The 23,113-nt window shown below is 35.1% G+C and overlaps 1 protein-coding gene across 1 annotated transcript in view; it reads right to left on the bottom strand.

Moving 5' to 3' along the window:
• The window catches only part of PPIP5K2 (diphosphoinositol pentakisphosphate kinase 2), an 89,101-nt gene that overhangs the window by 43,823 nt on the left and 22,165 nt on the right, over positions 1-23,113 (bottom strand). The window contains exons 9-20 of the mRNA XM_007942492.1: positions 22,470-22,571; positions 22,005-22,091; positions 20,095-20,170; positions 19,905-20,014; positions 18,542-18,627; positions 17,107-17,232; positions 16,840-16,961; positions 16,155-16,337; positions 12,416-12,557; positions 10,224-10,447; positions 5,609-5,736; positions 4,433-4,547 (exon numbers count right to left, since the gene is read on the bottom strand). Coding sequence (XP_007940683.1) covers positions 4,433-4,547; positions 5,609-5,736; positions 10,224-10,447; positions 12,416-12,557; positions 16,155-16,337; positions 16,840-16,961; positions 17,107-17,232; positions 18,542-18,627; positions 19,905-20,014; positions 20,095-20,170; positions 22,005-22,091; positions 22,470-22,571 — 1,501 coding nt within the window. The remainder of the gene's footprint in view (positions 1-4,432; positions 4,548-5,608; positions 5,737-10,223; positions 10,448-12,415; positions 12,558-16,154; positions 16,338-16,839; positions 16,962-17,106; positions 17,233-18,541; positions 18,628-19,904; positions 20,015-20,094; positions 20,171-22,004; positions 22,092-22,469; positions 22,572-23,113) is intronic.

Raw genomic sequence — 23,113 nt, 5'->3', positions numbered from 1 at the left:
TAAAACACTCTGTTAAGACCTCAGAACTTTTGGAAAGATGACAGCATGAGCAGGTCTAAGATCTTGACCTTCTCAAACAAATACCCAAGAAAAGTAAGTAGAAATCTATATTCAACTCTGTAAGAATTCTGAAAAAGTAAGCAAGGATGTAAAAACAAGATGCAAACTGAAGCAAGAAAATTTTAAATAGCAGAAAAATCTTTTCTCCCACTGTTTCTGTTTCTCCCTCTCCCAGCAGCTATCTGGCTGCTGTACACAGCCACAGGTAACATGTACACTAAAAAGGGCCCTAGTTCCTAGGTCCAAAGTAAATAGGACAGATCCTGCTGGCAGACTGTTCAGTGTGTATGTTCTGATCAGTGTGGAAGAAGTCTGAAGAATTGAAATCTCAATCTGGCCTCTTCAATCAAGATTCTCACAGAGTAGGTGAAGGAAGAGTGAGCAAGGCTTGAAGTCTGTGGCAACCTAAGAAATACATTGGTTTTCAAAAGCACTGAGTATATGGGGAAATAGAGAAAGCTAACATACTATAATATACTTATGTCTAAGATTCAAACAAAAATCACAGTGCACACAAAGAAACTGGAAATTATGACACATTCAAAGGAACAAGGCAAAGAGAAAAAAAATTGTCCATGGAATTCCTAATAATGAACAGATTAGAAGAATTAACACAGCAATATGAAACATACTCAAAAAACTAAAGGAAAATACAGACAAAGAACTAAAGGGAATAAAGGAAATGACGCATAAACAAAATAAGAATATAAAGAAAGAGATGGGTTCTATAAAAAGAAACCACACAGAAATACTGGAGGTGAAAGATAACTGAAATGAAAAACTCATTGGAGGAACTTGGCAGCAGATTTGAGCTGGCAGAAGAGGCAATTAGCCAACTATAGGATAAGTTCATCAAACTTATTGCACCTGAAGAACAACAAGGAAGGACCCAGACTACTGAATATAGGCTAATGAAAATGTAAGATACCATCAAGTGAATTACCAAATGCATGCAACATGGGAATTCCAGAAGAAAGAAAAGGGACAGAGAGAATATTTTAAGAGTAGCAGAATATGTGCCAAAGACATAAATCTATAAATCCAAAAAGCTCCTTGACCTCCAAATAACATGAACCCAAAAAGGTTCACACCAAGCCACATTACCATCTTGCCCTTCAAAATTAAAGATAAGAGAGAATTCTGAAAGCAGCAAAAGAGAAGTAAATTGCCAAACAGAAAAGATCCCTACTAAAATTGTTAATTCCTCCTCAGAAATCTTAAAGAGGCCAGAAGTGAGTAGAATGGTATATATAAATTGCTAAAAGAAATGTCAAATAGGAATATTATATCCAGCAAAACTGTCCTTCATGAATGAGTGGAAAGGACACTACACAGTGAGTCAAAGCCATACATAAAAAAAAGATCCTCATTAAAGGTAATTTCATAGGAAACTATGATGCTGTGATTAGGTGCTGCTGAGTCTGTTCTAACTCAGTCACCCTATGTACAACAGAACAAAACACTGTCCAGTCCTGTGCCATCTTCAAAGTCATTGTTATGTCTGAGACCATTGTTGCAGCCCCTGTGTCAATCCATTTTGCTGAGGGTCATATTCTTTTTTGCTGACCCTCTAGTTTACCAAGCCTGATGTTCTTCTCCAGCAACTGGTACCTCCTAACATAACTAAATTATGTGAGACAATGTCTCACCATCCTCTCTTCTAAGGTGCATTCTGGCTATACTTCTTCCAGGCAGATTTGTTCATTCTTCTGGCAGTCCATGGTATATTCAAATTCTTTGCAACATCACAATTCAAATGCACCCATTCTTCTTCAGTATTCCTTATTCACTGTCCAGCTTTCACACATATATATGAGGTAATCAAAAATACTACAGCTAAGTCTTCAAAGTGACATCTTTGCTTTATAACACTTTTAAATTAGTCTTTTGCAGCAAATGTGCCTGCTGCTTCCATGGATATTGACTGTGGATCAATACAATAAAATCCTTGACAACTTCAATTTTTTCCTCCATTTATCATGATGTTGCTTACTGGTCTAGATGTGAGGATCTCTGTTTTCTTAATGTTGAGCTATGATCCATGTTGAAGGCTACAGTCTTTGATCTTCATCAGTAAGTGCTCCAAGTCCTCTTTGTTTTCAGCAAGCAAAGTTGTGTAATCTGCATATTGCAATTTGTTAGCCTTCCTCCAATCCTGATGCCATATTCTTATTCATACTGTCCAGCTTCTAAAATTATCTGTTCAGCATACAGACTGAAAAGTATGACGAAAGCATACCACCTTGATGGACACCATTCCAGATTTTAAACCACACACTATCCCCTTGCTCTGTTCCAACGACTGCCTCTAGGTCTATGTACAGGTCTCCAGGAGCACCGTTAAGTGTTCTGGAATTCCTATTCTTTCCTATTCTCTGGAATGCTATCCATAATTTGGGAAAATATAAAAAGGTCTGATATAAAGTATTTTTGTTGGTAAATCTGGTTGTTATATCTTCCATGTTTTATAACGATAAATGTATAAAAAATAAGTACAAATTTATGTTATAAGGCATATGATGTATAAAGATGCAATTAGTGATAACAACAGCATAAATGGGGTGGGGATGATATAGGAATACAGCGTTTGTCACTGAAGTTAAAATGGTATCAATTTAAATCAGGTTGTTATGTTTAGTAAGGTGTTAAATGTAATACTCATGGTAACCACAAAGAAAATATGGGGAAAAAATATATATATATCATCTATCTATCTATCTATCTATCCACACACATACACAAAAGGAAAGGAAAAGGGAATCAAAATAGTTAACACAAATATCGGCAGTAATGAAGGAAATAAGAGACAAAGACATTATTTGTTGTTGTTGTTATGTGCCGTCGAGTCAGACTGGACTCACAGCGACCCCTCCATGGGTTTCCGAGGCAGGATCACTACGCAAGTAGATTGCCTAACCTTCCTTCCGAAAAGACAATATAAGGCATATAAAATACAAAAAAGAAAATGGCAGAGGAAAATATTTCCGGAAAGGTAAATAGAGTAAAACTCCAACCAAAAGACAAAGAGGAGCAGATAAGCATGCTGTCTACAATGTATCTTAGGCCCAAAGACACAAATAGTTTGAAAGTAAAAGAATGGAAAAAATATTCCATGCAAATAGTAACCAAAACAGAGCAGGGATGGTTATTTTAATATCATAGAAAAATAGACTTTAAGACTTCACAAAGATTTATGGAAGTGCCTCAAAAACCCTTTCATGGAGACAAAAGATTTTCCAAAGATCTTATGAGAATGTCTTATAGGAGAATAAAACAGAAAGGGCTCATCCTTAACAGATTTATGGTATATAATCCAATGGATCAGATTACACATCGATAACAAAAAAGCGCACAAGGTTTTTTTTTAAAAAAAATATTACATCATCTTCAACTGAAAATGAACAGACTTTTGGATTCCTAAACTTCTTAGAAAAGGAAGGAGTTTGAGAAAACTACTCAGCTGCAAATATAGGCTATGATGACCAAGAAGCAGCAAAAAAAGCTCAAAGTGGTAGACTGTATTTTCTAAAGATGGCTGCAAAATTATGTCCAATTTCATGTACTCTTTTAAAAAAGTGATGTTGACACTCTATCCATCTAGTGGTATGGGTTTATTTTCCTTCTCTTTGAACCTGGATAGAACTTTGTAACTGTCTCAACCAATGGAGCTCAGCAGAAATGACACTTTTAACTACAGAAACTAAATCATAAAAATGTAATGCACTAGGATATTTTTCTCTTAGAAGTTTGTCCTGGGAACACAGCTGCCAGCTGCCTGTGAGGAAGCAGGTCACATGAAGAGGCCAAATGTAGGTATTTTGGTTGACAATTCCAGCTGAGGTTCCAGTAGACAGCCAGTATCAAGCATCAGACACGAGAAAAAACCTCTGAGATAATTAGAGCCCTGCAACTATTTGATGACAAGTTCATTAGAACTGAGTGAAAATTGCCTAACCCACCAACTCTTTAAACTGAAAGAAACAAAAGCAAAATCATTATGGCTGTTTTAAGCCAGTAAGTTTAAGTATCACTTATTTTCTAACAGTATATAACATGCACAATGTTCAGCCACATACCAAGTCCTGTCAGTTCTATCCCTTAATAACTCAAACACATCAGCTGCTTTTTACTTTTTAACCACTGTCACCAGCCTAAAACAGCATCTAAAATGCTTTATATTGTATGTTTAAATGGATCTTCTCTGAAGGGAAAAGAACATGTCTTTACCCCTAATATTTAGCACATTGCTTGGGATATGGTGGACACTTGAAAAATGATGAATTGCAAAAATTAACAAATTATAAAAACTTCACAGTAACCAATTAAAGGCAACATATTTGTTCATTTTAACAGAATGACTTATTCTACTTACATTGCATAAGGCACCATAGCGAAGAATAGACAGTAAAGAATGTACATGACTTTCACTGGTGAAATATAATCTAGTACGAACATGACGATCAGGGGACAGAACACCTCTGGAATACCTAAAGTCAAAAGCAGACAAGTATTAAAATATAAGTAAATAACTATGCTACTAAACTCATTGCCATTGAGTCAAATCCAACTCATACTGACCCCTTCTTGGGTTTCTGAGGCGGTATCTTTATGGAAGTAGATTGCCTAGTTTTCTTTCTGAGCAGTGGCTGGTGGGTTTGAACCACCAGCCTTATGGTCAGTAGTCAAATGCTAAGTAGTAAGTAAATCTATCACTTTTCCAACTAGATGATAAATTATCTCAGCAGATATTCCTCTAATATTAAGCTAACTGAGACTAGCTGGGACCTCTGATATTAGTCAAGGAAGAAAAGATTTAATATTAATCAAGTTTGCTATAAACAGGTCCCTTAGCTTCTCTATTAGGAGCTCTGGTAGCATAGTGCCTAAGGCACTTGACTGCTAATCAGAAGGCTGGCAGTTCAAACCCACTAGCCACTCCTCAGAAGGAACACTGGGCAATCTACTTCCATAGTAATACTGCCTCGGCAACCCAAAGAGGGGTCACTGAGTCGGGGCCAACTCGATGGCACATAACAACAACAACAAGCTTCTCTATTAGCAATGACAGAGGTCACAGCCCTAAAGAAGTTCAAAGTGTTTCTACTGCTGAATGGGGTAGAGTTTAACAGATGACCCATAGCTGTTTTTTCCCTTTCATGTCAGTTTTTCTCCAATTCGGAACCAAAATGAAATTTGGCTGAGAGCTGACTAATAGGAATGTCTGTTGTTTTAAAGTGTCAATGAGTTGATTCTGACTCATGGGGACCCCATATGTGCAGAACAGAACTGCTTCATAGGGTTTTCAAGGCTGTCACCCTTCAGAAGCAGACAGCCAGGCCTGTCTCCTGAGGTACCCAGAGTTGGGTTTGAATTCCCAACTTTTCACCTAGTAGTTCACCATGTAATCATTTGTGCTACCCTAAGTAATTTTTATATTCCTGGTGTGCCACTGTCAAATTCCTGATTTCATAGAAACATTAAAAAATAATTTAGTTTGAAGTATGCAAAAACACACAACTACAGATGTGAATAATCAGTAGTTTCTTACACAGGATGGAGTTTATTTACAGTGTCATCATCTTGTGTCCTCTGAAGGTCAGAACGAATTTTTCTAACTAGAGGAGTACAGTAGCCTTTGGCAATCTCCAGTTTTTCAGCTTTAGTTATACCATATTCCTGAGTAGAAAATACATATTTGAAATAGGTTATAATGGGAAAGATCACTAACAAATGCACTTTTGAATTAAGAGAATTATAGCAGGAAAATAGATATACATCATTCCCAAAACTATGACATATAATCAGAAAGATTTTTGTGGCAGAACTGAAAAGCAAGTAAGAGGAGGAGAGGACGAATGTAATCTTTGTGGATATTGATTCAACTCAAGTGAAAGTTTTAAATGCAAAAACAACCTTATAAGAAAGATGGACTAAGGCCACAAACACTAAGGCACAGAATACATCTATTTAATAAGATTTATAGTAAGTCACCATTATAATCTGGGGTACTAAGAAAACATAGGAATCATAATAAAAATTATAATTTAAAATTGCAGATTAGAAAATGGCCTGATATGAGGAAAGAAAAAGTTATGAAGTATATGAGAGGGGGACACAGAGAGAGGATAATATAGGAAGGAGGAAGGAAGAAAAGAGAAATACAAGAGAGAAAGGGAGAGGGCATACCTTCTTTTTCTAAATTCATTCTGTTGTTGTCAGGTGCTGAGTAGATTACAACTCTTAGTAATCTCATGTGACAAATAACTGCCCCACAGTTTTCTAGGATGTAAACTATATGGGGATAGATCACGGTGTCTTTCTCCCCTGGAGACATTAGTAAGATGTGAACCATCAATCTTTAGGTCAGGCAGCTGCTAACTGTCATGCCATCATGAAAGTTTATTTGAGGATATCTGAAATAAAAGCTACTTCCTGATCTCAGGCATTACCATAAAGATTCCAATGGCAAATCATCAGTATGGATAACAGATCTCAAAACTGTTTAATAAAGAAAATGGTGATTGATTATAGGTTGATTACAGAAGATTTGTGAAAATGGAACTTTTGGGGGCCATTTAACTAAAGCTGACTTTTCCAATCAGAGAATGTTGATTCAGTAATCTCACCAATAGCTGTTAGTGTAGTGCCTAAGGCACTTGACTGCTAACCAGAAGGCTGGCAGTTCAAACCCACTAGACACTCCTCGGAAGGAAGGTTGGACAATCAGTAGTGATACCGCCCTGGAAACCCAAGGAGGGGTCGCTATGAGTTGGGACTGACTCGACAGCACCTAACAACAACAACAACAACAATATTGAGTGTTCAAAGGGATACACACACACATACACACACATATATGTATGTGTGTGTGTATATATATATACACACACACAGATTATATAGATACATATATGTTATTATGGATATGTTACTGTTGTTAGGTGCCGTTGAATCGTTTCCGACTCATAGTGACCCCATGCACAGCATTTATAAAGAAACTTCTGAACTTTATAATCTACAGATAACTAATGAAATTATCTTCAAACTTCAATAAATGTGTGCCATCCCAATTAAGAAAAATTTAATACCATATACAATCACTACTATTTAAAAGCCTCAATTTAAACCATGGCCCCAATTTTCTGAGAACTAAGAAAGGCTGAAAAGTGAAATGTTCACTTTATAGCAACATAATGCCTATCATAAATAAAATTAACTACTAAAATAATGAGAATAGACTAAGGTTATCATATTTAAGCTTAGATATGATTAGAATTACATAAGTCATATGAGCACAAGTATAAGAAAGAACTTGTAGATTTGGTGGTAAAAGTGGAAACAGATTGTTTAGATGCATATAAATACTTTGAAATACACCAGAGCACATATACGTTTTTCTTACATAGATCTAGTGATCGCTCTTAATCTAAATTATATTCTAAAGATAAAAATCTACATTAGGTGTCTGAGTTATCAAGTATTTAAGCCTGAAATAATCTTTATTCAGTTGATAACAAAGTATACAAATTTTTCACTTTTTTTCCATTACAAGCCATGTTTTCATTACTAATTACTACTATAAACTTGTTCATAATTTTTCATTATTTTCCAATCTTCAACAATGTCTTCATTTTATCTAGTGCTTTTGGATTTATGAAGATGAAAGTAACAAAATAATACATATTTATTTAACTGAATTCAATACATAATCAAAAGAAGAAATCCTAAGTTTCTGATATAAGAATTGTCAACCCAAATAGGGAGGTAAACCTCATCTCATGTTGCCCTCTCCACAATTTATAAAATAATCTCAGAGCACCAGGAAAGCATATATAAAGACCTCAGCTTTTAAAGTTAGTTATGGATTTACAAAAATAAGACTTTTATTCCTGGAAGACTGGACCTAGTTTTGTCTGAAGAGTCCTAAAATTTCAAAGATAAATTTTTAGTTCAAGAAAATAATTTTGACAGTGTCTTCAAACAGCTTCTCAGACTGTTGTGAAAATCTTATCTAATTACATCAGACAAGAACGACTATAATATATATCAAGTGTAAAGATTTGTTTTAAAATATACAAATGATGGTTCAAAAATTTCTTAAAAATACTGATCTTTAGCACTTTTTCTAATTATAATACTTCTAAAAGCCCCTTGTTTTTTAGGTCTGTGCTTCTTAAAGTGAGGCCCACAGACATATTCTTGAAGCCTGAGATATTTTCACTCTCCATTTCAAAAAGGATTCATGTTTGTAAATCACTGATTCATAATAAATACCAGTCTACATTATACATCTGATCACACAAATATACAGCTGGTCTTTCATGCTGAAGGAATAAGCTTATTTTTAATATGTACACAAATGCATATAGGTAGGCTGTCCATAATCTAAATTCTTAAGTTTTCCAAAGTTGGTATTTTCTTCTAGACTTTCGGTGAATATTAGGGGGAAAAACTAGCATATTTTAACCATTTGTATAGATGATTATTTTATAAGTGAACAAGAGATTATTCTGGTTCATAATCTTTATCTTCTTCATGTTGTGTTGTTGTTAGGTGCCATCGAGTTGACTCCAAATCATAGCAACTCTATATACAATTAAATGAAACACTGCCCAATTCTGCACCATTCCCAGTACTTGCTATACTTGAGGCCATCGCTGCAGGTACTGTGTCAATCCATCTCATTTAGGGTCTTCCCCTTTTTCACTGACCCTCTACCAAGAATGATATATTTCTCCAGGGAATGGGCCCCTCTGACAACATGATCAAAGTAGGTGAGACGAAGTCTGGCCATTCTTGCTTCCAACGAGCATTTTGGCTGCAATATGCAGGTGACACAACTATGCTTGCTGAAAGTGAAGATGACTTGAAGCACTTACTTATGAAGATCAGAAAGTATAGTCTGCAGTATAGATTACACCTCAACATAAAGAAAACGAAAATCCTCACAACTGGACAAATAAGCCACATCATGATAAATGGGGAAAAGACTGAAATTGTCAGAGATTTTATTTTGCTTGAATCCAGTTACTGCCCATGGAAGCAACAGTCAAGAAATCAGATGTCATATTGCACTGGGAAAATATGCTGCAAAAGGCCTCTTTAAAGTGCTGAAGAGCAAAGATGTCACTTTGAAGACTAAGGTGTGCCCGACCCAAGCCATAGAATTTTCCATTACCTCATGAGCAAGTGAAAGCTGGGGAATGAATAAGGAAACCAGAAGAGGAGTTGACACTTTTGAATTGTAATGTTGATAAAGGATACTGAAAATACTGTGGACTGGCAGCAGAATGAACAAATCTATTCTGGAAGAAGTACAGCCGGAATGCTCCTTAAAAGCGAGAATGGCCAGACTTCATCCTACCTATTTGGTCATATTTTTTGCATAAAACAGAGGTAAACATCTTTCCAGTATTTTTTGCTTTCAGTCAAGATCATATATATCATTTTTTTCCTGCTTTTGTATTTTGGTTCTTATTTAGACTGTATGATCCACTCTAATCTCCATTTTATAAGAACCAACTTACCTTTTAATAACTGAGCTGAAAGAAGGTTCCAATTTTTTTCTTTTGACATATATCTGATCTCACCTTGTTTTGTCACTTTTTCCTTTATTATTAAATTTGATTCTCTGCTTAACTGCATTTCAGTTATCTCAATTCTGGTTAAATCTTTATTTTTATTGAAAAAAGCCAGTGCACATCCTCTCCAATAACTACATATAACCTGATCGCTAAATATCATTTTCAAAATACTGTCATAAAGTAGCAAGACTTGAAAAAATTTTTTAGATACAGCCACAACTCCTTTTATGTCCCCTTCCCATCCATTTCCATAGTATAGAGTTGGTAGGTCCTCAATAAATACTTAAGTGATTTATTCTATACTGTTTTCAGTTGTTTTGTTATTAATATATTATTCTTTATGAATATAAACTCCTTAATGTTTTTAAAATAATTCCTTACAATCAAACTATTACAAACCCAAATAATTTAATGTGATTTAATGTAACCAATAAAAAGTTTAAAATATATTTATGAGTACCTGCTTTCCTTTTTAAAGTTATGTGTTTAAAAGGGACATGAAAACCATTTTTATTCAGAAATATACATTTTAAAGGCATCTCTTTATAAAACACTGTAAGAAAATTAAGAATTACTTACCTGAGGGATAACAATATCTGCTAATGCCTTTGAAAGTCTATATAATTCCATTGTATTTTCTAATTTCAAAGAACCATTATGTTGGACATCATATTTGATACAGTCATATATATCAGGAATTTTACTAATGTCATATCTTCCATTCTTTGTTTTAAAGTCTTTTTCCAACTTGGACCATCGGCGTAGCATAAGCTCTAATGTCTCACTATGGTAAAGCTGAATATCTAAAATAACATAATGCCTTTAGTATATTTAACGTAAAAATCTGACTAATTCATATGAATTAAATTACTGATAATTAAAAACCTTTTAAAATGTCAAAGCCAAAATAACAACATGTTAGGAAATGTTACTGTAGTATGTTACAAATATTACTGTTGTATTATTTCTGTGCACCCTTCAGGTGATTCCCAATCATAGTGACCCTATATGACAGACTAGAACTGTTACCCAGGGTTTCCTAGGCTGTAATCTTTAGTGATACAGATTGCCAGGTCTTTTCTCCTGCAGAGTAGCTGGTGGGTTTGAAATGACAACCTTTCAGGAAGCCAAGTGCTTAACCACTGTGCCACCAGGGCTCCTGCGTATATTATTAGAAATCATATATTTTATAAACTTGGACAAAGACATAAAACTTGAATTAAGAACTGGGTGCACAGGTGATCTTTTCTACATATTATGGCCTTAAATAATATGAAAATGGACAACATTAATAATACAACTCTTTAAAGCTAATATATTTTAGATTCTGGTTTTATCATTGTTGGAAATATACACAGCAAAACATATACCAATTTAACAGTTTCTACGTGCACAATTCAGCAACACTGATTACATTTTTCTAATTACCCAACCATTCTCACCTTCGTGTTCTGAATTGTTCCTCCCCAACTGACATAAATTCACAGCCTCCTAAACTTTCTAACTTTTCAAGTCGCTACTGTCATCTTGATCCCACATACATATCAAAAAAAAAAACAAAAACCAAACTCACCACCATCAAATCGGATCTGACTCATAGCACCCCCTCCTTAGGTTGCTGAGGCAGTATCACTATGGAAGTAGGTTGCCCAATCTTCCTTCCGAGGAGTGGCTAGTGGGTTTGAACCGCCAGCCTTCTAGTTCACAGTCAAATGCCAAAAGGCACAATGCTAATGGCAGACATTCTATACTAATTAAGCAAAACTGTTGTTTGGTTTACAGAAGACTTCAGTGGACATTTTTGGTTTAAGGTTTAAAGATTATCTTGTTGTTGTTGTTGTTGTTATGTGCCGTCGAGTCGGCCCCGACTCATAGCGACCCCTCCTTGGGTTTCCGAGGCAGTATCACTATGGAAGTAGGACTGCCCAACCTTCCTTCCGAGGAGTGGCTGGTGGGTTTGAACCGCCAGCCGTCTGGTTAGCAGGCAAGTGTCTTAGCCACTGTGCTACCAGAGCTTCCAAAGATTATCTTAGGGTAACAGTTTAGGAGGTTCATCCAGCCTTAGTGGCTCCAAAAAGTCTGGAATACATGAGAATTTGAAATTCTCCCCCTTCCCTTTGGATCAGGATTCTTCTACAAACAGATTCTGATTTTTAAATGCTTTCATTTTTATTAGATTCTTATTACTAGGGGAACAGGCTAACTATTTAACTAAAAGGAACCTTAGAAATCAAATAATTCAAATGTTCCAATCCTACAGGTAAGAAATACAACATGCCAAAGTTGCCCTAGTTATTAAACAAGCAGTCTTAGAATCAGAGCCCTAATCACCCTTTTATTGCTTATACATTATTATCAATTCACTTTAGTTCAACAACTATATGTTGTTGTTGTTGTTATGTGCCGTCGAGTCGGCCCCGACTCATAGCGACCCCTCCTTGGGTTTCCGAGGCAGTATCACTACGGAAGTAGGATTGCCCAACCTTCCTTCCGAGGAGTGGCTGGTGGAACAACTATATGGCAATGGCAATGCTATATAAGTGAATGCTCAAATGAAAACGTTTTATTTTTCCCTACATGTTGTTGTGCACAAAAACAACTATAACTTAGCAATTATTTTTTTGTCGGATACATATTAACCTATACTTTACTTGGAATTCAAAAGAAAGGCTAGATTTCGTAAAACAAAAAGACTGGTGCATCTTCTTTTTAAACACTTTTGTAATCAGTAATTTTTATTTGTTTCATACTTTTGAAAAAACAGTAATTACCTGATGATTTGGGATCTTCCATTCGATGTCTGATTTGAGAAGTCAAACTCTGAATCAAAGAATAAACTTTGTCACAGGTCTTCACAGGGTTTTTTATTAAATGCATTGATTTGATAAGGGAAATGCTTCCAGACGGAGTAAGCTACAAATGAGTGAAGCATACACTTTATAAGTGGTTATTTCTAAGTGTCCAAAAGAAAATTATACCATTCCACAAAATTCTCAGTAGCTAGGGAGTAATTCCATACCACAAATTAAGAAAATTCCTAAAATCTAGTAAGATGATCATGCATGAAGTAAAAACCTCTGAATTTCATGTTAAAAAGTGGTAAACTTTAACTATGATTGGATCATCCATATAGAAATTTAGCAGAAGTACACTAACTTAAGGGAGCTCTGGTGGCGTAGTGCCTAAGGCATTTGACTGCTAACCAGAAGGGTGGCAGTTCAAACCCACCAGCCACTCCACAGAAGGAAGACTGAGCAATCTACTTCCATAGTGATACCGCCTCAGAAACCCAAAGATTTGCCGTGAGTCAAATCGACTTGACAGCAGTGATTTTGGATTTTTTTTTGGGACACTAATTTAAAATGATATTTGAAGACAATTTGCTGACTTGATTAGTATATGTACATATGGTTTTATTTACATGACATAATTAATTATATTACATATAATGTAATAAGCCAAAGACTCTATTATCATCACCTTTGTCCAGATGAGGTTACTTAACTGAGGTTAAGCAACATGCCAAAAGTCAAACCATGCCAAGTGAAAGGAAAAAAAAATTGTAAAATAGTATGCTTTTCCTGATATTATTCTTGTAAAGAGTACATCTGTATTTTTTACGCACTAATATTTGAATAGGAGGAGCTCCAGTGGCATAGTGAATAAACTCCCCAGCTGCTCTACGGAAGGAAGATGGGGTAATCTACTTCCGTGAAGATTTACAGCCTCGGAAACCCAATGCGGTTTGCTGTAAGTCGGAATTGACTCGATGGCAGAGTTTGGTTTTGCTTTTGGAATATATGAAGAAGTGGGATTGAAACATAGGCAGTCTGACTACCAAGTTAGTAATCTTAACCACTATGACATTCTGCCTTCGTGACGAGCACAGGCTATAGTTCTAAGTCAACAAAAGACATCAGTAAACTTAAACATGGACTAAGGTGAGACTCTATGGTTCCAAATTCCAGTCTTAACACTTAGCTGGGCAAGTGTATTTAATGTTATTAAGTAAGTTCCTACAAATATAAAAATTGTAATGTGGAATTCCAGTGCTGGTTATGGTGAACTAGGTAGTTTGGACCAATTCTACCACTGATGGTAAGTAGAAGTCCTAGAAAAATAACTTCTATACTTCTGCTTTAAGACATAGGACAGCTAACAAAAGTAGGAAAGAACTCTGGAACCAGTGATTTAGAGTGAGCCTGGCATTTGATGCTTCATTGCATTGGGGATATTTATTGATTGTGATGAGACAGCTAAGAAACTGAGTTGAGCTTTAACAGCCTTTTTGGGTAAAGGAACAAAAGTGGAGTACGGGTACACCAAAGGTGGTGCTGTGGTAAATTCTCAGCAATTAGGTTTCAAAAAAGTAATGGTAAATCAGAAGAAAGCCAACCAACAAACTGCAAACCAGATTAAAGTCATCTGGTTGGCCCAGAAAAATGTTTCTGAAATTGGATTAAGGCAATTCCAGATTGCTATGGCCACAGTTCACTATAACCAGAAGTTCCTATAGCAGGAACAAATAAAATTTGTATTGGATAATTATATTACCTAAAGCTCAAATTATTTTTACAAATAAAATGTCTAGAAACAAAGATATACAGGTACACAAGAAGACAACACATCATGAAAGCTATCAGTAGGACAGACAAAAGAAACACAACCAAAGAACCTCTAGCTATTAGAATTATCAGGTAAAAACTCAAAATAAAGAGTGACTATATTCCAGAAAACAGAACATTAACAATCAGCAAAGAACTGTAAACTATTTAAGAAAATGGCAATAGATTTTTTAAAAAAGCAAACAGAAATTCTCTTACTGAAAAAAGCTAAATTTAAAACAGCTTACACAGAGCCAAAGAAAATTTAGTGAACTAGAATATAGGTTAGAAGACAATATCAAGAATAAATCAGAGATAAAAGGATGGAAAATGAAACAAATCAAAGAAAGGATAAGTAATGAGATAAACTCTAATATACATATATTTGGAGTTCCAGAAGAAGGGAACAGAGGAAATATTTAAATTCACATCTAGACACATAATAGGAAAACTACTGAAAACTGAGGACAAATGTAAAAGTAGCCATAAGGAGTAAACAAACAAACAAAATATAGACTTACCTTCAAAGACACAACAAAAGACTAATGGCTGACTTTTCAAAGGAAACAATATGGAGGTCAAAATATAAGATAACATCTTTCAAAACTTAGAAAGTATGATAAAACTTAATGATTTTTCATGATAAAAATTCTCAGCAAAATAAAATAAAAATGTAATGACCTTATTCTGAGAAATTAAAGAATATATAAATAAATGATGAACTATACTATACTCACAGATTGAAATACTAAACTAAAAGATATACATTCTCACAAACCAACCTTTAGATTTAATCTAAATCGGAATTCCAACAGGATTTTTGACAAAGAGGTCATATCCAGAATGGACAATGAACTTTCTACCAATGAAAAAGAAAAACACAAACCACCAGTAGAGGGGAAAAGACAGGAGATTTCTCATGAAAGAGGATATTCATAGTAGCGTTAGTCATAACCAGAACCGTTAACAACCATTAACAATAGTAGAAAGTATAGGTAAATTATAGTATGTTCATCAAACAGAACTATGGCCCACAGGCCAAATGTGAACTGCCACACAGCCTAAGCCTAAAATGACTTACATTTTTAAAGGGTAGTTTTCTTTTTTTAAAAAAAGCTAAAGATAAAATATTTACTATCTGATCTTTTACAGGAAAAGTTTGCTGACACTTGAAACAGAATAACTACTACCCAGGAATGAAAAGTAATTAACTACGGAAATACTCAACAATACAGATGAATTTTACAAACATAATATGGAACAAAGGAACTAGAAAATAGAATAATATTATTCTATTACAGGAAAACCTGAAAAAGCCAGAACCTATGTAAGAAATGGAAAACTCAAATAACTTCCACTAGAGATGATAGGAACAGTGGTCAAGCTACTTTGTAACAGTACAAAACCTGAGAGACCCAGAATGACAAGGCAGTCTCATCAAGTTAAGGCTCTCACAAGTTCCATTGCATATGAAGTTTAAAAACTGTCAAAATGAGAATACAGCATTTAAAGACACATACTTATCCAAACAAGTACCTGGATATAAGTCTATAAAAAGAGTAACATAAAAAATCAGGGTAATAATTTTTAGGAGATAGGAAAGGAGTTGCAATTAGCAAGGACATATGGGGGTCATCAGGCTTGTTCTAATGTTCCATCTCTTCATCTGGGTGGTGTTTACATGAGTGTTTGCTTTATAATACAAATAAGTTTGACATTTATGCACTTATTTGTGTATATGTAGTATTTCACACAGAAGGAAGGTTGGGCAATCTACTTCCATAGTGATATCGCCTCGGAAACCCAAGGAGGGGTCCCTATGAGTCAGATCTGACTCAACGACAGTGCATTTGGTCTGGTTTTTGGTTTAGTATTTCCCAATGCAGAAGAGTCTGTCAAGACCTACCTTTTCATAATCTTCAGCAGTAAAATCTCTGTCTTTCTGAAGTATTTCATGAAGTCTTGCTTTCACACGTTGTTGACAATTGCTCAGAGAGTCACTATCACTGTCCAAAAGACCATTCATATTTGCACTTTTTACCATCTGAACAAGAATAGGTGTAAGCTCTCCTTCTAAAGCTAACAGCCCCTAAACATTAAACAAATCCAACAGATAAAAAATTAATATGCAAAAAAGAAAATATAATAATAATTTTGTTACATGAAGACTTTCATAAGTAAACTTTATTAATAATTAATAATTTACTTTAACATTGCCATTTGAGTGCTTTAGCTGGAATTTCTAAATTTGGAATTTTTAAATTAAATATGTGGAATTTAATCCAATTTAAATATTGCCTTAGTAGTATTTGGGAGCTCTGGTGGAATAGTGCCTAAGGAATTTGATTGCTAACCAGAAGGCTGGCAGTTCAAACCCATCAGCCTCTCCTTGGAAGGAAGATTGACAGTCTACTTCCGCCTTGGAAACCCAAAGAGGGGTCGCTATGAGTCGGATCTGACTCAACAGCAATGAGTTTGGTTTTGGTCAGTAATATTTGGAATTTAGTTTAAATTAAATCCTATGTTAGTAAATACCAAGGTTTTAAAGGCAATTTTAAATAAAAATTCTAGTAAATCTAAAAAACATTTACCTTTGCAAAAGCAGCTGCAGTCATCTGGACTCGTCCCTCATCAGATGCATATATTTTGAGATCATGTCGGTAGGTGCTATGTAATCTAAGTAAACCACAACCAGGAAATCCTGCATAATCTCCTGAAAATAAATCCTCAAATCACTTAAGCCATATTTTTATTGCTTTGTACTTCTATATATATTTCATAACATCTCTAACTAAATGAGAATTTGAAAATACAGTATTATACAAATTTTACCAACATAAAGAAATTCCAAGATTTACCTTGACCTCCAGGATACATACACCTGAAAGCTCTTCCAAGTTCTTCAGCCTGAACCCTGCCAGCAGGGGTTAATTCTCCTCCCCATTTTAAAACCAAAAGTAAAGATGGTTCTTCTCTTCGGCTGTCTTGTATACATACGAATAGATGAAACAAATGTCAAGTTTGTTTTTTTGAAACATTCTTTAAGATTTTCTTCCTGTACTCTCTTCTGGAGTTGAATATGTAAATTATTTTGGTCCTTTAAAGTATCTATCTTTGTAGGATACTGCTTCTGACAAGAATACCCCCTTGTTCCATCTGTTACAAGTCTTACTAAAATTTCACAATCCCTTTCCATAGTTTTGGAAGAAGGTGCATTCCCTATTTTCCAAAGAGAACACTGCTCTTTCCTTCCCTGTTCTCATACTTGGTTGCCTGGTATATTGAATGTAATTGAGTTACATTATGATAGATGAAGAGATTCTTTATAGCAAGATCCATATCTTCTCTTCTGATCATAAACATTACGATATAAGAAATTAATCACCAAGAGTAATAACCGAGAAACATCTCAAATTTTAAAATACATAGATTAACAGATTCAAACTGTGTTTGCATTTAAGATATTTATTACTTCAATTCTGCTACTACATATAACCCTATTGTCGATACCCCTATCAATCAGTCCTTTCCTGATTAACTGATTACTTCTTGTAAGTAGAAATGAGGTGAAAGATTATGAACATTTTTGAAGATTTTGACAAATTATTTTCCAAAAGTTGGGTCAATTTATACTCCTATCAGTAGACTGAAATCCTGTCATACTGAATTCTCATCAGTATTTTACATTACCAGTTTTTTTTTTTTTTTTAAATCACTTTGCCACTATGATAGGCAGAAGAGTGATATTTCATTGTTATTGGCCATCTATATTTCTCAAAACAATGGCTTAGTATGATCTTACCCATTTTTCTTTTGAAATGTAAATGAATTTGTAAATTTTGGTGCTAACTGCTCTTAGTAGACCGATCTTATTTAAATGACTATTCTGGTTTACTGGGTGGAAGAAAATATCAATTTATTTTATAAACATGTTAATTGTATATTTTTTTGTATAGTCTTTTTATACTTCTTGAACTTTCTTCCTGTATACTCTACCCTCATCTATCCAAAGAAGATGAAAAAGGAACATTAAATAACATTAAGCTAGAAATAAATAACTTTTCTGAAACATCCCCAGAGTGAGAATAGAAGTCTTAAGCAATTTTCAAAATAGTAAAATACATCCTTCACTTAAAGGATAGAATGCACATTTAACAAAACTACACTTTGTACTTCCTTTATTCAACATGCCAGTCCCTAAACAATTAACCAGAAGATGGTTCAAAGCTAATCAACAATAAGAACTAAGTCACGAAACATAGTTAAAACACAACAGCATTAATAGTGACATACCTTCCTCTTCACTAGATGTTTTAGGACAACCATGAGGAAGATAGGTCAATTGGACCTTACGATTTATTCCAGAGAAATGGCCATACCTGAAAAATAAAATGGTGAGCAGAATGCACAATACTCAATAAATGTTGATGTAACCTCCTAAAGAAAAACTAAAATCCAACTAAAGAAAAACTATATCTTACATATTAATGTCCCCTTTTATTTATAACTGCCTTGCTGAGTTCTTCAAAATATCCTAGCAGAAAATGTGTACCATAGGTAGTCATTTTAACCACCTTTAAAAAAAAAATGGTTTGCTATAAAAGTTAGACAATTTTGAAAACAAAGTATTGAAATATGTAAAAACAAATCATGTGTCTTTAAAAAATGGAAGGTATAGGATTATTAGTGTTCAAACACACAAAGCTTATAGAAAATATAGGTGATTATCAAGTTCAGTGATTAAAGCATAGTTCAAGCTGTTTTTTATTTAAACAGTGTTCTGATTACCTACTGCCACTCTGACAAGAATATACCACAAATGGGATGACCTTAACAAACAGGAGTTTATTCTTACAATTTGGAGGCTTTAAGTCCAAGTTTTCAAAGTGCCAGGCTCTAGGGGCTGGGTGAAAGCCCCTCAGCCTTGGGATCCAGCTCTGCCTCCTGCTCCTGGCCTACTGGAGCTAGAGGCATTTCTTCACTCAGACAGCTGCTGGCTGCTGAGGCTGACAAGCCCCAAGGTTGACAAGTAAAAAGGCACAGTCCCGATGTTACCAAACCACACAGCAGGCCAATAATTCAAGTCCATTGTAAGTCCCAAGGTAGGCAGAGGATAGCAGGCTGCTGAGCAACAACATGGCTACAAGCAGGGTCCAAGCATGCCATATGCTAGAGACCATTCCCAAGGCTTCTCTTTATATAAAGGAAGCAGACCACATCCCAAAGGCAGCTACTCAGCTGATTGTGGTAGATCCCACCATAGAGTTGATTGTCAGTCTCATCATGGGGAATACTACATCCAGCTGCCCAGCCACTCAACCAGGCCAGCACCAAGTAGGTCACCTAAGCAAAATGGCCTTCATTCTAAGTTCATCATAGAAAAACCAAATTTGATGTCCTCTTTGGATCTTTTCATCAAAATTTAAAGTAAGACTAAAACATAAAACAGTAAGCTTCAATACAACAATCTATTTTCTCACTGGTGAATAAAAATCCTATCAGATTGTCATTAATTTCTCCTCATCTACAACAATAAAGAACACAAAGATCAATTATGAAAGAAATTAGAAGAGAGCCATGTTTGTAAGAAATAAATATATAAAAAAGAAGTGTCTCAATTAGTTATCACCATTAAGGATTTCAAAAAAATACTCACATCTCTAATACAGTCTTAAGTTGTTCAAGCTTTGATTTGTTTTCTTCAATTTCAGAATCATTGTTTTGTCCAAGCTCCGTAAGAAGTTGTCGTGCAATATCCAACACTTCCTACGAAATAAAAATTAATATAAAATTAAATTTTTATATAATTTTATCATTAAAAATTTAAAACAAGAAATCAAACTTACTTGTAATTGTTTTGGCTTTTTGAGTTTCAATTTCCCAGATTTATATCCATCACATTTCTCAAAAAGATCAAAAAATCTTAAAAAAAAAAAAAAAAGACAGAATGCTGTCAGTAACCTGTATATAATTAACATTACCATCATATACTTACATAACTCAGTAACATTAAATGACAAATATGTGACTAGGATTTAGGGGTTGCAGTGTAGTAAATTACTTAGTGTGGCTTTTCTACCCATAAGTCTTTGTAAACTCCAAGGTGGGATGTTCTATGAGCAACTGAGGAGCTCCTGATTGCTGAAGTTGTCCACCTGGAGTATTTCTGTTGGGCGTGGCACAATACAATGTTCTGGGAGGTTCCCACTCTCTCTCATGTGCTTAGAGTTCTGATGCTGTGATTGGCTGTTTGACCACCCTTCCAGGCTCAAAAGGAGGCCTCCTGGAGGAACTCTCTCTGACTGCTGGTTGAGGAAGACGTGCTGCCGAAAGAGACACGTGCCCCTGAAAGAGACACGTGCTGCTGGGAAAGAGATGCAAGAGACACGCATTGCTGAGTGAGACATTGAGGGACCAGCACTGCTGGGAAAGAGACTGTAAGAGACTGTTGCCTGAGGGACGGTGGGCTGAGAGAGAGACTGAGTGTTCTTCCTGAACTTCAGTTGTAGCCTGGTGCTTCCCTAATAAACCCCATAATCTGTGAGCTGTGTGGCCACTGCAGCGAATTATCGAACACAGGAGGGAGGTGGTGGGTGCTTCGGAAGGAACGGTTGGAGCAAGGGCTGGAGGGGGGAGGCAGCATGTCTGGCCTGGCAGGAATAGGCCTTGGGTTACTGCTGGTAATCCTGTCTTCCTCTTGGAGGGTTAGAGGAGGTCAGAACACGTGGCCTCCTTGCCGTTTTTGCAGGGGTTTATGGATTTCAAGTACTGTATGTCCTCTTTCGCTGTATCATGGTGCTCCTTCTGCTTTAATTGGTGACTTACTTCTGTCCTAAACCATGCCAAATCGTTAATCACAATATTATATTAAAACAGCTTTTTCATGATGAAAACTGAACGTGATGATAAAACAAAATTATATATTCTCTCATCACTGCACACATATTAAAAAAATAACAGTCTCAACACATATTTAATGGCTCAGATTTTTATATTTTATCATTTCCAAATCAAACACTGAATAGAAATAACTTTAATTCTACTGATTTTCTTCTAGAGAGTTGAGAAGCTAAAGATTCTGAGAAAGCAACCGAGGCCAAATATAAATAGAACACCTCTATGACAATAAACAGTGGTGTAGTGCCTAAGGCATTTGACTGTTCAAACCCACCAGCCACTCCTCGGAAGGAAGGCTGGGCAATCTACTTCCCATAAAGATACCACCTCGGAAACCCAAGGAGGGGTCACTATGAGTGGATCCGACTCAATAGCAGTGAGTTTGGTTTTGTTTTTGTTTATGACAATAAATAAAAGTCACATTAGACTATGATCATTTATTAGATACTGCCATATTTTTCATTCAGAATCTGATATTTACAATTACTTTAGATTAATTTTGATGAATCGAATGGTTTAAATTTTGTTGTTGTTAGCTGTTGTCAAGTCTATTCTGATTCACAGCAACCCTTGTGTGCAGAATAGAACTGCTCCATAAGGTCTTCATGGCTGTAACCTGTGGGAAACAGAACACCAGACCTGTCTTCCAAGGCACCTCTGGGTGAGTTTTGTCAACCTTTCAGGTAGTAGTTGAGTGTTTAACCATTTGTGCCATCTAAGGTCTTACTTACATATTAATGGCCAAGAAACAATAGGTAAACAAAGTTGTTCCACATAGATTATTAATCAAAAGAATTTATCATGTATCAGAAATCTTAAATAATCTCATAAGCATTAAACTGCTCCTCATAAAACATACTTTTGATGCCTCACTTCCATTTTCATTTTTTGTTTTGGTGTTCGATCCCCATGACGTATGACAGCTATAACACATCTAAGTTCCATCCTAAGATAAAAAAAATGAAAAATATGTTCCATTGGCAACCATATTTATAAAAATCAGTCATAATTTTATGCAATCAAATCCTGATAAGAAGCCAGGGGAGATAATACTAAGCAATATAATATCTGACTATACAGATATCTCTCTGTATAATAATTATAATTATCCAAGCATTTTTCAGGAACTTACTTGTAATAATATAAAATATATGAGTCTAGATGGACCCTTGTAAAAGCACATAATCTATTTCTCCATCTTTATACTGAATCATATGAAAACATGGACAGTAAACTGTCTCACAGTCGTTCTGAAATTTAATTTTCATTGCAATAGCACATAGAAAAATCCAACAGATTTCAAAATTAAAACATTCAAACTTACATAGTCCCAGATGTAGTTGGGACAATTGGGATATCTTCAGCTTCTAAGGGTATTGACCAGGGGATATGAAACTGTGGAGCAAGCTCTCGCATTACAATATTGCTTTGGAAGGAAGAAAGAAAGAAAACAGAAATAAAAGAAAAAAATTAAAATTCAGTAACTTTTAAGACAAAAATGGGTATATAATGACATTGATATTAATGATAAAGAGTTAAAGTGAAACAATATAGGGATTACATCATACAAAAAGTTACCCAAAGAATAAATCATGGTCCAAAAAGTTAAATCAGAGTTCTAAACTGCTATTTCAGGCAACTCCAATGGGATACTACAAATTTGGAATTATTTACTTAAGTTTAAAAAATATAAATTATATTGGGTCAAAGAAATTATCATAATGATATTCTATCTAATTACATACATTCTAAAATCTAAGAGTATCATTTTATCAATTTAACGAACACCAATAAAGTATCCTAGACATCATTTCTATTTTTAATAAATCTCTCTTACATTTTACAAATAGGATAATAATGTTGTTGTTGTTATGTGCCGTTGAGTCGGACCCGACTCATAGCGACCCCTCCTTGGGTTTCCGAGGCAGTATCACTACAGAAGTAGATTGCCCCATCTTCCTTCCGAGG

This window comes from Orycteropus afer, unplaced genomic scaffold (assembly GCF_000298275.1).
Source record: "Orycteropus afer afer isolate SDZICR_OR568_19922 unplaced genomic scaffold, OryAfe1.0 scaffold00091, whole genome shotgun sequence".
Lineage (NCBI taxonomy): Eukaryota > Metazoa > Chordata > Mammalia > Tubulidentata > Orycteropodidae > Orycteropus > Orycteropus afer.
This window is presented reverse-complemented; position numbering and strand designations above follow the sequence as displayed.